Source organism: Lissotriton helveticus, chromosome 2_1 (genome assembly GCF_964261635.1).
Source record: "Lissotriton helveticus chromosome 2_1, aLisHel1.1, whole genome shotgun sequence".
Taxonomy (NCBI): Eukaryota; Metazoa; Chordata; class Amphibia; order Caudata; family Salamandridae; genus Lissotriton; species Lissotriton helveticus.
The window spans coordinates 203,886,720-203,901,208 of NC_136059.1; the positions used below are offsets into that span (position 1 = coordinate 203,886,720).

At 46.7% G+C, this 14,489-nt stretch overlaps 1 protein-coding gene across 1 annotated transcript in view; it reads left to right on the plus strand.

Moving 5' to 3' along the window:
* KIAA1328 (KIAA1328 ortholog) overlaps nt 1-14,188 on the plus strand; it is a 968,289-nt gene extending 954,101 nt beyond the window's left edge. Inside the window, exon 11 of the mRNA XM_078674730.1 lies at nt 13,858-14,188. Coding sequence (XP_078530856.1) covers nt 13,858-14,086 — 229 coding nt within the window. The 3' untranslated portion in view covers nt 14,087-14,188. The remainder of the gene's footprint in view (nt 1-13,857) is intronic.
* The last annotated feature ends 301 nt before the right edge of the window (nt 14,189-14,489 follow it).

The window sequence follows — 14,489 nt, forward strand, 5'->3', positions numbered from 1 at the left end:
GCACTTTACACCAGCATCAACCATCTACAGGGTCTTGAAGCAGTTAAATATTTTTTGGATACACGAGAGGCAGCTATGAGAGATCACAACCTCATGCTTCATGATATGATACGTATATGCCTTTTCAATAATTACTTCCAATTTGACAAGGATTTTTACCATCAGGAACGCGGGGTGGCCATGGGTTCATGCTTCTCCCCCAGCTATTCATGTCTCCATGTTGGCTGGTGGGAGAGGCATGTTCTAGGTGCCACCCATGCACATTGGCTTCCTCACCTTGTGCATTACTGGCGTTTTATTGACGATATTTTTATCGTCTGGAAGGGCTCCCAAGAACAAGCTGCTTCATTCGTGAATGACATTAACACTAATAACAGGAACCTTAGATTTGCTGTTAATATTACATCTGACTCTGCAGAATTTTTGGATGTCCAGGTGTACATCGATCATGACACCATACAGACAAGACTCCACAGGAAAAGCACTGCGGGCAATTCTATCTTGCATGCCCGAAGTGCCCATCCTCCACACACTATAAATAGCATACCTTTGGGAGAATTCATACGTATCAAACGCATTTGTAGTAGTCCTGATATCTTGAATCAATGTTTAATGGAATCTAGGGCAAGATTCCTCAGACGGGGCTACAACAAAGTCATTTTGGATCAGGCTCTTACAAAAGCACTTGCTCGCCCTCGTGAGGAACTCTTAACCTCTAAAAACAAAGGGATCCTAGATTCCACGAATCAGGGCTCAACTCGGTTTATCACCACCTACTGCTCTCAAACCTCTAAGATCAGTAAGATCATCAGATCGGAGTGGCCTATTGTGCTAACGGATGTGATTCTTGCTCCATTTTTGCCCAGAGTACCGGCCATCACTTTTAGGAGGGCTCCTTCTATGAAAGATTCTTTAGATAGAACCCAGCCTGAACTTCCATCTAAAATTAATTGGCTCAATAAACCAGGCTTCTTTAGGTGCACCTCATGTCGTGCTTGCACCTTTGCTGTGAATGGCACACATTATACATCAGCCTTCAATGAGAGAATTATTCCAATAAAAGAACACTTGACATGTCGCAGTGATTTTGTAGTTTACCAGCTTACCTGCACATGTACACTCTCTTATATTGGAAGCACCAAGTTGCCAGCAAACCAACGCATATTGCAACACATCCGAGCCATAGTAAATTCCGATATGAATTATCCAGTGGCTCGCCACTTCAAAGCCGTACACGATAGGAAATTGAAAGATTTTAAATGTACCCTATTGTGTTCTGTAGCTAATCCAGGCAGGGGTGGTGACCGTGAGAAACTGTTGCGCCAAAAGGAAGCTTATTTCATACTTTTGCTTGATACTCGATCTCCTAATGGGTTAAATGCTTTTGATGAATTACATCATTTTCTGTAGTGTGTGTCTCCTGCCTTGACCTAGGTTAGTCATGTTTTTTCCGTTTTGCTGCATATTTCCATATTCATTGCTAAATTCTATTTCTGACTAATTCATATATGTATGTCGAGTATTCGATTTATGATCTGTGCCTTACTGTTTTTGTTTTCAGGTTCTCAAATGAGTCTTCTATCGCCCCAAAAAATATTCCATATATCTAATATCTGAATATGAAGTTGTTTTATAGCACTTGCACTTTAGCACTCAAGCACTTTGGGACATTGGCACATACCATATCAAAAGAGAGATAAAAAAATCTTGTTTATTTAGGGATTAGTATATGTTTGTTCAACCATATAGTTTTTTTGCACTTGCATTTGATATGTTTAGTCCATTTTGTACTCTCATTTCATATAATTATGTGAGAATATTTATGGAACATATTAGTTATGGTTTTACTACATAAACCATAGGATGTTGATATTATGACAAACCAGTTTATTGCAATAGATTTATTTGCTTGGATACGTTTGTAAATTCATCCTTGGGTTTTATCCCTATATGACATTCTAGCACTATGCTTTAACTGTGTCTCTATGTTCATGCATTGTTTGCACTGAAGCTCTAATTGTGGAACTATGGCTTGTTTGCTTCGTTGCTACCCTTGCGTCCTGTTTCTTTAGGCGCTTGGGCTTTTAACTTCCATTTATTGCACTGCCTACTCCTGACGCGTCATGTGATCAAGCTCCGTCCGCGGAGCGAAACGCGTCAGGGAGGGCACTCGCTCTTGCACTTGTTGCTAAATAAATATGGATTGCTGGCACTTGAATTAGTGTGATGGCTTATTTGATGTTTTAAACTCGAAAAACATCGACTTTTGGAGAGGAGGTCTGCGCCTGTTGAAACCGCTACCAGAGGCGGTCAGGACTCTTCGTTTCATATATATATATATATATATATATACATACATACATACATACATACATACATACATACATACATACATGGCCCTTGAAGGCTCCAGGTTCCTCAGAGAGAAGGCTGATTGACATCTGGAATTATGAAAAGGCAGCAGTTCCACAGCGCAGTCCCTTGGCTTATCCACACCAGAGAAACATTTTCCCCACCAGTTCCAGAAATTCTGAGGCTTAGTCAACCCTCACAGCTTGTTGTACAGCAACCAACCGACTCCCTACAATGCCATGAGCATGGTACCAGCAGAATTAGTGTAACTCAGCGGGGACAGTATTTCACAGACTCATCCCCCACTTCCGCAGCAGCTTTCAGGATATAGTTTGACTTTAGTTTGCCCATGACAGGCCAAGATCATTCACATCAGACAGATGGGTCTTTCAATTCGCCTAAAAGGGTTATGCCCTACTTTTCACTAAATACCCCTCTCTATCTTCCCCCATCCAATGAGGCCATGAGGCATTTATGAAGAACACACTGGAATTTTGATGCAGGTCGTCACTTTTGCTTTTCAAAGTTGCCATTGAGTGGGTACCGGATCTGAAGAGAGGAATGGGATGTTATGTTACTGTTGCTATTTCTTTGTCCCCAAGAAGGGCAGAGGCCTCTGGCATATTCCAGACTTTTGCCTATTGAATGTCTTTCTGCGATAGTACACATTCAAAAATGTTTTGTCACAAGTTCTTTTCGCTCTGGAACCAGGAAATTGTGTTTTGATTTTGGTCTTGGACTTGCAGGATGCATATTTCCATGTACCTGTCCTGTGGTCCCAGTGGTGTTATGTGCAGTTCAAGGTGGGCCAATACCACTTTTTATTTACTTAGCTCCACTTCAGCCTTACCTTGACCCTTCAGGTGTCCACAAAAATGATGGCGAGAGTGACTGTTCATTTTTCAGCGGTCAGGAGTACATGCCTTGCTGTACCTCAGAGACAAGCTCCTGAAGGTGGGCTCAGTGGAGTCTTGTAAGGAATCACCTCGAGACAACAGCCACACTTCTGACGTCATTAGGATTCACAATCCATGAGCTAAAGTCACACCTGAGCCGCAGGCATAGGATCCCATTTGTTTTTACAGTCCTTGACATGGTGACGTTAAAGACTTTTCTCCAGTGCAGCGAGCTTAAGACATGCAGGATATCATCATGATGCCCTTAGTCTACGTGTGGACACCGCTGAGGCCTCTTTGTCTCAATCACCCCCCTCCTCATCCCAAACTCTAGGTATCATGCAGTGGGATCTCAAACTCCAATGGGCCGTCATCATGGTTGCCTCTCTCATCCACCTAGATCTTGAATTAGACTACACTGGATCTGCAGTGGTGGCTGGTGGCGTCATTTCTCCTGCAGTAGACTACATTTCCTTCCTAAACCTGGGCTTAAGTTTGTGACATATAGGTGTTGCTTCTGAGTTGGAAAGGTTACCTGGTAGAGGAGGAGATCAGAGGGATCCGGTCTCCAGTGGAGACCACCATGTGGCACAATAATAAAAAGGGCAGAGTTGGGCCCTAGATCCTGTAGAAGGGAGGCACTATGCCTTTGAAACTGGCTCGACGAGCAGAACATGTCCCTGCTCACCAGCCACCTACAGGTCCCTGAATGCTAGAGCAGACGAGCTGGCAAGCATCATCTGAAGGACTACAGGTACCTTCTCCATTCTGAGGTAGTGCATGGTGTCTTCGATCAATTGGGTATGCCCTGGCTGGATCTATTCGCCACTGCCAAGAACATGCAGTGTTAAAAATTCTGCACCTTGGAGTGTCTCCCAGATTCTCGTTAGGCAATTTGTTCCAGCTGGAATGGAAGGATAGGCTCAGTACGCCTTTCCTGTTACCTCTCATGCCTCGGGGTCTGAGAATGATCACGTCAGGCAAGGCCCAGCCATTATCAGTACCATAAGATTGAGGTACCTGATGCTCCTAGACCTGAGCATTTTTTATCCAACGAGGCTTCATTTTTGGGAGGACCTGTCATAATAACAGGGCAGGAGCCTATGAGTGAGCCTCCACAACTTGCACCTCATTCCGTTGGATTGAGCAGTGCCAGCTAAATGGGTCTGTCTTGCTGAGTGAGTTGATTAATATCATCCGTCTGGCCAGACATCCTTCTATGAAGTCCATCTCTGCTGGACATTGGGTGGGGTAAGTTTGTTGTTTGATATGGTGCCAAAAGCATAGACTCCTTACAAGCTAAACAGAAACGTCCTAATTTGTGTTCCTTTGTTAGCTCAGCAAGGACTTTTGGCGGGCATAGAAAAAGGTTGTCAGCCCTTTAACCCTTCTTGTGTTTACCTGATCAACCATCTTTTAAACCATTTGTTGTGAAGTATTTTCTAAAGTTTTGATGCAAAAGCCCCACTCCCCAAAGCCACTTGGTAGGCCTCAGTGAGACCTCAGTCTGTTTTTGACACTTCCTACGTGCATGCTCTTTGAGCTGATGCATAGCTGTTCCATGAAGCTCTTGACTTTGAAAACCATCTTCCTCGTTGGCATCATGTCCGCAGGCCCTGTGAGTGTACTACAGGCGCTGTTGTTCAGGCATGTGGGTTAAAACGTGCTGTAGGGCGAAGTGGGAGGGACGGGGAAGTTTAGTTATAGGTTACTTTTTGGGAGGAGTGTTGTCACTGTTAAATGGGGGGAGTAGGCAGCACTTTAGGTACAGAATTGACAGTTGTTTTGGGAAGCGGCAGAGTAGGCTACACCACAGGGATGGCACTGGTTAATGGGTGGTAGAACAATGGCAAAAGTCCTTACAGGGTGAACCCTGATTGTAGTGAGCACTGTTCCTACTGAGAAAACACTCTCTAGTGTTTAATTATTTTCAGTATAGAAACATATGCAATCAATATTTTGTTTTTTTTCAAAAACGAATTTATAAACAAATCATAAAGTGTAAGGCAAGTCTTACATTTATCAGCGTGCTTTTACGCTTGCATTTAATAACCACGTATTCACTTTTACAAAACGAATCCTTAAATTTTAAATAAAGTTGAGTATTGAACAATGCAATTTTCCAATGCAATGTTTCCATGTATTACAATTCCCATCTCAGTCGGTGCATAGCTTTCAACTGGCCCATAGCTGTCTCAAAGCCCGAAGCCCAGTGCATTACGGGACTCTCAGGTCCCTTCGTCCGGGGTAGTGTTCTGAAGGGTGTAGAGCATGGATACTCACAAACTTTCTCTCGGGGGCCAAATATACAGTGTGGTTTGTGTCCGAGGGCCGCAACGGTGGGGCGGGGTCAGTGGGGGAGGAGGCAGGGCTAGAGCAATGAGGTTGAACACAGGTCCCTGCAGCGGACGCCTTCGTCCACTGAGCCACCAGACCCGGCATACACACATCTCTCTCTCTTTCTCTCCCTCCCTCTCTCCCCCTCTGTCTCACACAGACTGTCTCACTCCCTCTCTTGCCCTCTCTCTCTCTCCCTGACTCCCTCTGTCTCACTCACTCTGACTGTCTCACACCCTCTCTCTCTATCTATCTATCTCTCCCTCGCTCTCTCTCTTTCTCTGTCTCCCTTTCTCTCTTTCTCTGTCTCCCTTTCTCTCTGTCTCCCTCTCTCTCTCTCTCTCTCTCTGTCTCCATCTCTCCCCTTCCCTCTCCCTTTGTCTTCCTCGGTCTCCTTCCCTCTCCCTCTCTGTCTCCCTCTCTCTCCTTCCCTCTCCCTCTCTGTCTCCCTCTCTCTCCTTCCCTCTCCCTCTCTGTCTCCCTCTCTCTCCCTCCCTCCCCCTCCCTCCTCACTCTGTCTCCCTCCCTCCTCACTCTGTCTCCCTCCCTCCTCACTCTGTCTCCCTCCCTCCTCACTCTGTCTCCCTCCCTCCTCACTCTGTCGCCCTCCTCACTCTGTCGCCCTCCCTCTGTCTCCCTCCCTCCTCCCTCTGTCTCCCTCCCTCCTCACTCTGTCTCCCTCCCTCCTCACTCTGTCTCCCTCCCTCCTCACTCTGTCTCCCTCCCTCCTCACTCTGTCGCCCTCCTCACTCTGTCGCCCTCCTCACTCTGTCGCCCTCCTCACTCTGTCGCCCTCCTCACTCTGTCGCCCTCCCTCCTCCCTCCCCCTGTCTGTCACCCTCCTTCCTTCCTCCCTCCCTCTGTCTATCACCCTCCTTCCTCCCTCCCTCTGTCCATCACCCTCCTTCCTCCCTCCCTCTGTCCATCACCCTCCTTCCTCCCTCCCTCTGTCTATCACCCTCCTTCCTCCCTCCCTCTGTCCATCACCCTCCTTCCTCCCTCCCTCTGTCCGTCACCCTCCTTCCTCCCTCCCTCTGTCCGTCGCCCTCCTTCCTCCCTCCCTCTGTCCGTCACCCTTCTCCCTCCCTCTGTCTGTCAACCTCCTCCCTCCCGCCTCCCTCTGTCACCCTTCTCCCTCTGTCTGTTACCCTCTGTCTCCCTCCCTCTCCCTTTTTCTGTCTCCCTCCATCTCCCTCTGTCTGTCTCCCTCCATCTCCCTCTGCCTGTCTCCGTCTGTCTCCCTCCCTCTCCCTTTCTCTGTCTCCCTTTCTATGTCTCCCTCTCTCTGTCTCACTTTCCCTCCCTCACTCTCTCACTTTCCCTCCCTCGCTCACTCTCCTTCTGTCTCCCTCTCTTTCCCTCCCTCCCTCGTTCTCCCTCTGTCTCCCTCCCTTTCCCTTCTTCCCTCGCTCTCCCTCCCTCTCACCCCCTCCCTCTCACTCCCTCCCTCGCTCTCCCTCTGTCTCCCTATCTCCCTCTGTCACCCTCTTCATCTCACCCTGCCTGTGTGTGCCCGGGCTGAGACAGTTTCCGGGCACACACACACACAGCCACCGAGCACTTCACAGGTCTTTTAAAGACCATTTGTATGTTAATGAGGCTTTTGTATTTCACCTCTTAGCGCCCCTGCAGCTCCACTCTGACTATCACTGGAATGCCCGGGCCCCCACAGAGCAGCAGAGTCTCTCAAAGTCGCGGCGCGCAGTGTTTCCAGACTCTCTTTAATTATTTTTTTTTAAGCAAGGTTAAATTGTCTGCAAGGTCCGCAGGCCGCCCAGGAAGGCTTGCCGGGCCGCTGGCGGCCCGCGGGCCTTACTATGAATACCCGTGGTATAGAGGGTTTCTACACGATAGCGCTATGCCAAAGAATAAGGAATGGAAACCAAGTTGCTCGATACTATCGACACCTGGAACTAAATGGGTCAGTTGCCTTAACTTTGCATAAAACACTTTTCTGTATGTTGACTCCTGATTACAGGGTTCCCTGCACAGGAAAGGCTGCCTGAAATGCTGAGTGGTAAAGGTGGCGTCTGAGCGAGATTCTTTGGCATAGCGCTATCGTGTAGAAACCATCTACACCCTTCAGAATACTGCCCCGACGAAAGGACCTGAGAGTCCCGAAATGCACTGGGCTTCGGGCTTTCGAGACAGCTATGGGCCAGTTGAAAGCTATGCACCGACTGAGACGGGAATTGTAATACATGGAAACATTGTATTGGAAAATTGCATTGTACAATACTCAACTTTATTTCAAATTTAATGATTCGTTTTGTAAATGTGAATTATGTTGTTATCAGATGCAAGCGTAATAGCACGCTGATAGATGTAAGACTTGCCTTACACTTTGATTTATTGTTTATAAATACGTTTTTGAAAAAACAAAGTATTAATTAAATATATTTCTTTACTGAAAATAATTAGTTAAACACTAGAGAGTGTTTTCTCAGTAGGAACAGTGCTCACTACAATCAGGGTTCACCCTGTAAGGACTTTTGGTTTTAGAAGTGTGTGGTGCCAACACACAACAGTAGTGGAGCACCCCTAGTTTAAAATTATATGTATCGAGTAACTGTGTAATCTGGAGAGCGCCTCTACTCCCACTGACTGGTAGAACAACGGGACATCTATTGCTACTTGGAATGTGAATGACTTGGGCAGCAAAATTAAGCAGGGTTTGCTAGCATCTTATATTAGACTCCTAAAGCCAGACGTGGTGACAGTAGCATTTCCTTAGTCGAGGAGCTTATACAACATTGGCTCATGTAGGATTTACCTCGGGTGGAGGACGGCTCATCAGTGTCTATGCGCCTTTAAGACTGCAGCCAAGCACCTTAGATAAAGTGATGAATATCCTGCTGGAAACAAATTCATCCTTACATATAGTGCAAGGGGATTTTAATACTGTAGTGCCTCCTAAACTCGATAGATAGGGTGTGGTTACGGGTGGGTTAACAAAAAGATACCTTTGACCCATTTTGCATATACAATGGCACTCTCTGAGCTGCAAGACAAGCCAGTCTCTAGAGAATTAGGAGTAAACACTGAGCTGTACTTTACGGAGAAGTGGACTCTACTGTAACCCTCTGGGAGGCCTATAAGGCAATGTTTAGGGATCGAGCGCAAAATATAATTGCACCCAAACAGAAGAGGGAAACGAGAAGGTAAAAGAAGTTGAACATCAGTTGGTGCGTGTGGAGGCAGTTCCCGCGGCAAGGTTAGATCCCCAAGCCCTTTGCAAGGTGGAGGCCTTAGTAACGAATTTCGTACATTGGCACAAAACGTCGCAAAACATCAGATTTTAGACACAAAACACCGCTTCTTCGACACGGGTGACAAGGCTGGAAAGCTCCTGGCGTGGCTCGGCTGGCGAGAGGCAGAGTCCCATTACCACATACTATAGTGGGTGATAATGGTGACACCTTTATTACTGATGGGAAAATAGCAGAGGAATTTTCGAGGCTGGGGCCTAACTAATCAAGGCCTGCTTGCTCGCTGTGTATTTGCAAATCCTCGCAAAGGAAGACAGTTTGGCACTGGAGGAGAAATCACAGTGCCAGAAATACAGGCGACTACTGCTAAGCTAAACTCAGGGAATACTTCGGACTTGAATGGCCTCCTGGTCGAATTCTTTAAGAAGAATGCTGAGATCCTGGGTCCTCATCTCCTTAAGATGTACTTGGCCAGGCAGGGAGGGACCCTACCACCAGATCTGCAGTGGGCTACAATAGTAGTGATCCAAAAGAAAGGGAAAACAGCAATAAAGTGTAGCTCCTATCACCCGATCTCACTGATTAACATTGAGACTAAGATTTTAACGGGTTCATATATGAATTTTATGTTTTTTCCTGGTGCTCAACTGTTCGGATGCCTTTTTGATTGCATGCAGTCTAGCATCTCAGGTTCTCTGGTTTAGTCTTATGTATTGATGATGCCGAGCACAAATGAGAGTCCAAGACCTGTAGTTTCTACCTTTTCTCAACATTACCAAATCGAGAGGGCTCTTATTTCACATTAGTTTTACAATATGTCTCCTCATCCTCTGTTTACAAATGTTGTGGTTAGGAAAATGCGGCATATGGTTTACCTCAGACCTCTGGTGAAAGGCTTATTCTCTAGATACCACATCTAGGGCTGCCTTGTACGACATGTTAGCTTGAAGTCTCCTATGGATGCAAGGCGTTACCATCTACCAAATGTGCCTTCCTTTATACCCTAATGAGAGAGCAATCTTTCTATACCAAAATTTAAAACTATCCTATATATTTTATGAATATAGAAAAAACAAAAGACGCACAATCAGAACTCATGATACATGCACACATATCATACGATAAATATAGAAAAATAAACATATGGTTACCAATGAGAAACCGTGTATGAGACATTTAAGTGTTAAGTGGCTGGTGGCCACCTGTACAATCAATATAAAAAGCCCTATAGTTACAGGGCGGCTACCACCCCTTGACGTAAAAACACACCCACTGATGTAGTGGTGCATGCGATGGGGTTGGACGATGTGAAGCGGCTGAATGTGGGACATCTGCAGAGTGGGGGTAAAATATCAAGAACAGTAAATAAAATAGTTCTGACATTAAAAAAAGTTTGCTATTAAAAGGAAAGCTACCTTTTCAGGGCATTACTGTGAGAAGTATTGCTGTTATTGTAACGTTACGACGTTTGTTGTGCTATTTCAGTGTATGCTATTTCTGTGGGGGGCATTTTTACTTACTAGTATCACCTTAATGGCAGCTCCTTTGCTTTTGTGCTGTTGGCTTCTTTCTTGTATACACACAGTTGCCACTTATAAGTCTCAGCCAACAAGGTGTGTCTGACCAGGCTCAGAATCTGATCTGAATATGTGCTGCTGGGAGCCAGGCTGCTCAGGTGGAGCTGGAAGCTTTATTGTTTGAAGTGTTTCGAAAACACTGTTGTACATGTGCAAACGGAATGATGTTGTGCAGGATTGTTGTCCAGGCTGAGAAATACACTCAGTTATATAAGCAGTTCATGTAAGGTTTTCAGACTCACTTCATACAGTTCCCATAATGCTTGGCTCACAGCTGCCCAACAACCACAAAGGTTGCTTACATATTTTACTTCTATTAGGGAGAATGCTGTATTAAGGTTTTGGAAGACAGCGTTATATTAAAGTTTTTCAAAATTCACTTAGGTTCTGATGTAAATATTTTGAAATGGTAAAGAGTTCCTAGGTACAGAAGCTACTGTTCAATTACTATTCACTTTTTTCAGTTCGACCCTGAGCCAGCAATCATTACGGGAGAGAAGCCCCGCCCATATTTTTCATTGGCTTGTGTCTTTGTCCTTCGTAAATGCTGGCTTCTGATTCCTAAATAGGCGTGTTAGTCCCTCCTTAGTACAGCCATGTATTCATTTGTAACCTCCCATGGCTACTGGCCCCTTTACTTGTTTGTTACACAGTACTTGTACTATTTTCTTTATTATGTTTCTCTTGCTGCAGGCTTGATGACGTGCTTTGCTTAAATTCAGCGTGCCATGTGTGTTTTCACTTTTAAAGCAGCCGGGACAATGGCGGAAGCTTTGAATCCAGTGCCTTAGGTCTCGCATATTTTTTTTAACGGCCCTGTTCCGTTTTTTTTTTTTTTTAAATGTTGCCATATATAGTTTTATATGTGTGATGCGTGCTATCCGATATGCTCCCTAAATCATACCATTTTGAGTCGGAGCTTATGATTAAATGTCAATCGAATTCGAACATGAATAAAGAATTGTTTGCTTTAAAAAAAATTAAAAAACAAGCAGACGCCAGAGAATTCTCTTCCGGGTGACGCCCTCGGTCCCGTGTGATGACGTCAATGGGCGGAGCAGGGTTTGAAGTTGTGGTCACGAGGCAATGGTGCTCTTCGGCAGAACCTGCTGACTATAGGCTGGGATCCTGAGATGGCGGGCGACCTGGTGCAGGACGAATTCACCACTCCAGAGTCAAGGACTGAGTCGCTGGAGTACCAAAGACCCAGAGTTCAGCAACTATTAGAGGTCTCACTCACGGTGCTAGGGGTTTTGCATCCGCTCCCTTTCTATGGAACTGGCAATGGGGACCAGCGCATTTGGGTACTGCTGAGAGGCGCCAGCGAAGCAGTGTGGAGGGCTAAGGTGAGAACTGAGTAGAGGGGTCACTGGGGCAGGGAGCCAAGAGTGGGGTGAGGGGGAGAAGCTGTACGAGGAGCAGTGGTGAAGGGCATAGTCGGAGTGACGAGAGTGAAGGGTACAACCATGTATGAAATGTAGGGAGGATAGGAAGGGGTGTTGGAGAAGGTATGTTGTGGAACACCTGACATCGTTAGGGGTCCGATGTGGCACACCGGAAGCAAGATTGACTTCCACTATCTTGACAGACAGAGTGGACACTGTTTACTCGCATTGGACTCAATCGGGGTGTACTTCTGATAACTGTATGGAGTGAGGTATGCTACTGCTGATCACTGAAAGCTGTAGAAGTATGCTCCAGTTCATGTGGCAGTGTGTGATACTGCATGTCACTGGTGCTCTCTCTCACTGGAAGCTGTGGGGAGTAGCGCCTCGTCTCACAAGATCCTGTGGGGTTTCACAGTGCTTGACTGGAAGACGTGGGATTGTGCCTCGCTTCAACGTAGGTTGTTGGGTTAGGTAATTTGCTTCACTGGATACTTTGAGATTGTTCCTCACTTCACTGGTTGGTGTGCCATTCTGTCTTGCTTCATCGGACGCTGTTCAACTATCACTGTTGGGTTACTCCACGCCTCACTTAAGATTCTTGGACTGTGCCACGCTTCACAATACGCTGTAGGGCTAGGCAGGTGTTTACTTGACACTGTAGGGTTGTGCCATGCTTTCCCAGACACTGTGATCTTGCGCTATGCTGTCTCAGATGCTGCGGTATTGCTCTGTACGTTCTCGGATGTTGCGGGGTTGCTCTGCGCGTTCCCAGATGCCGCCGGGTTGTACTGCGCATTACCGAATGCTGTGGGGTTGCTCTGTGCGTTCCTGGACACTGCGGGGTTGCTCTGTTGTTCTCCGGCGCTGCAGGTTGCCCTGCGGTTTCCCGGGTGCTGCAGGGTTGCTCTGCGCGTTCCCAGGCGTTGCGGTGTGCTCTGCGCGTTCCCGGGCACTGGGGGTTGTTCTGTTCTTTCTCGAGCGCTGTGCGGTTGCTCTGCACTTTCCCGGGCGCTGTGTGGTTGCTCTGCGCTTTCTTGAATGAAGTAGAGTTGCTATGCACGTTCCTGGATGCTGTGGGATTGCCCTGCACTTTACCACAAGCTGTGAAGTAGCGCCATTATAGGGCGATGTGGGGTTGTGCTGCACTTTCCTGGATGCTGTGGTCCTGTGCCCTGCTTTCTCGATTTCTGTGTTGTTGTGCCAAATTTCCAGAGTACTCCTTGGCCGCTTTGCATTTTCCTTGATGTTTTAAGGCTGCTCCATGCTTTCCTGGATGCTGTGGGGCTCCTCTGCACTTTACCAGATGATGTAAAGTTGCGCAATTCCTTACAGGGTGCTCTGGAGTTGGACTGCATTTTATGGGATGTTGTGCGGGTGCGTCCCACTTGAATTAGTACTGTGAGTTTGCACCACTGTAAAGAAGGTGTGGCTTCACCAAAAAGGTAGCACTTAAATTCTTTTCAAGAAAATACTTTATTGTCAAAGAGTGGCATGCACGAGAGTGCGTCCTCACTCAACGAAGATCAAATTATAACTGGCTGCAGTGGCATTCTGATCTCGTTGAGAAGGAACTGTGACACGAGGCACATGTTTAACCATAAACATGTTATTAATGGCGGGTGCCGTCCACGAGAACAAACAGTTGCATGTATAAGAACACTTTGTAACCTCCAATGGCTACTGGCCCCTTTACTTCGGTTTTTTCACGGAATGTGTTATTTAGTCTTGTAAGCACTATTTGAGTTTCTCCTACTTTAGGCATAACGACGTGCCATGCTTACACCCAGTGCGCCATGCGCGCATTCACTTTCAAAGAAGCTGGGACAATGTGGCTGTTTGCTTGCAATGCCATAGGTCTTGCATTTAAGTGTGTAAACGCCTCTTGCAGGTTTTGTAAACCCATAAATCAAAGGCATTATCATTTACAATTCAATAGCTCAAACTCTCGGAAATGCGAGACCTATTGCACTGCAAGTGCTTGTTTTATTTTGGCTCCATGTATATTTGTACCCCCTCTCCAGACACATAAGTAGATGGTAATGTAGATTGTCCGTCGTCACTCTTTACTAATGATGCGTCAATGTTTTGTTTTCTGCAGGTATGATGCCTCTCTCCTCAACCTCGTGGACGATATGACCCCGATTCCCACGCAGAGACATCAGCCTCTTTACCAACAAGTATTTGACTGGACCATGGAAAGCGTGACCCCCCGGAGTCAGCACAAGCCTGCCCGGCGCCCCCTGGCTCTCGGACCCCAACAGGGACGGAGCCAAGGAGATGAGGAGCTGGAGGAGAGCCGTATTCTTGAAGACATTTTCTTTATTTGATCAGCATAATTCAACAGTATTAATGTACGGTTTGATTTGAGAAGTACCCACCCCATTATCTGCTGTGGGTTTGTTTACACTTTCAATCATTTTAACCGCTTCCATGCTCATGACGGAGCCGCTCCGTCATGAGCCTCGGTTGAGCTGTGCTCATGACGGAGCGGTTCCGTCATGGCCCGCTCGGCGCGCCTGCGCGGCGTGAATTCCGCGCCTGCGCTGGACGTTCCATTGAGCGGGCGGGGCCATGACGGAACCGCTCCGTCATGAGCACAGCTCAACCGCGGCTCGTGACGGAGCGGCTCCGTCACGAGCATGCGAGCGCCGCTCGGACCCCCCTAGCGCTGCGGCAGAATTGCCGCCGCGGCGAAGGGGTTAAAAGTCGCTTTTAACTTATTGGGTTAAC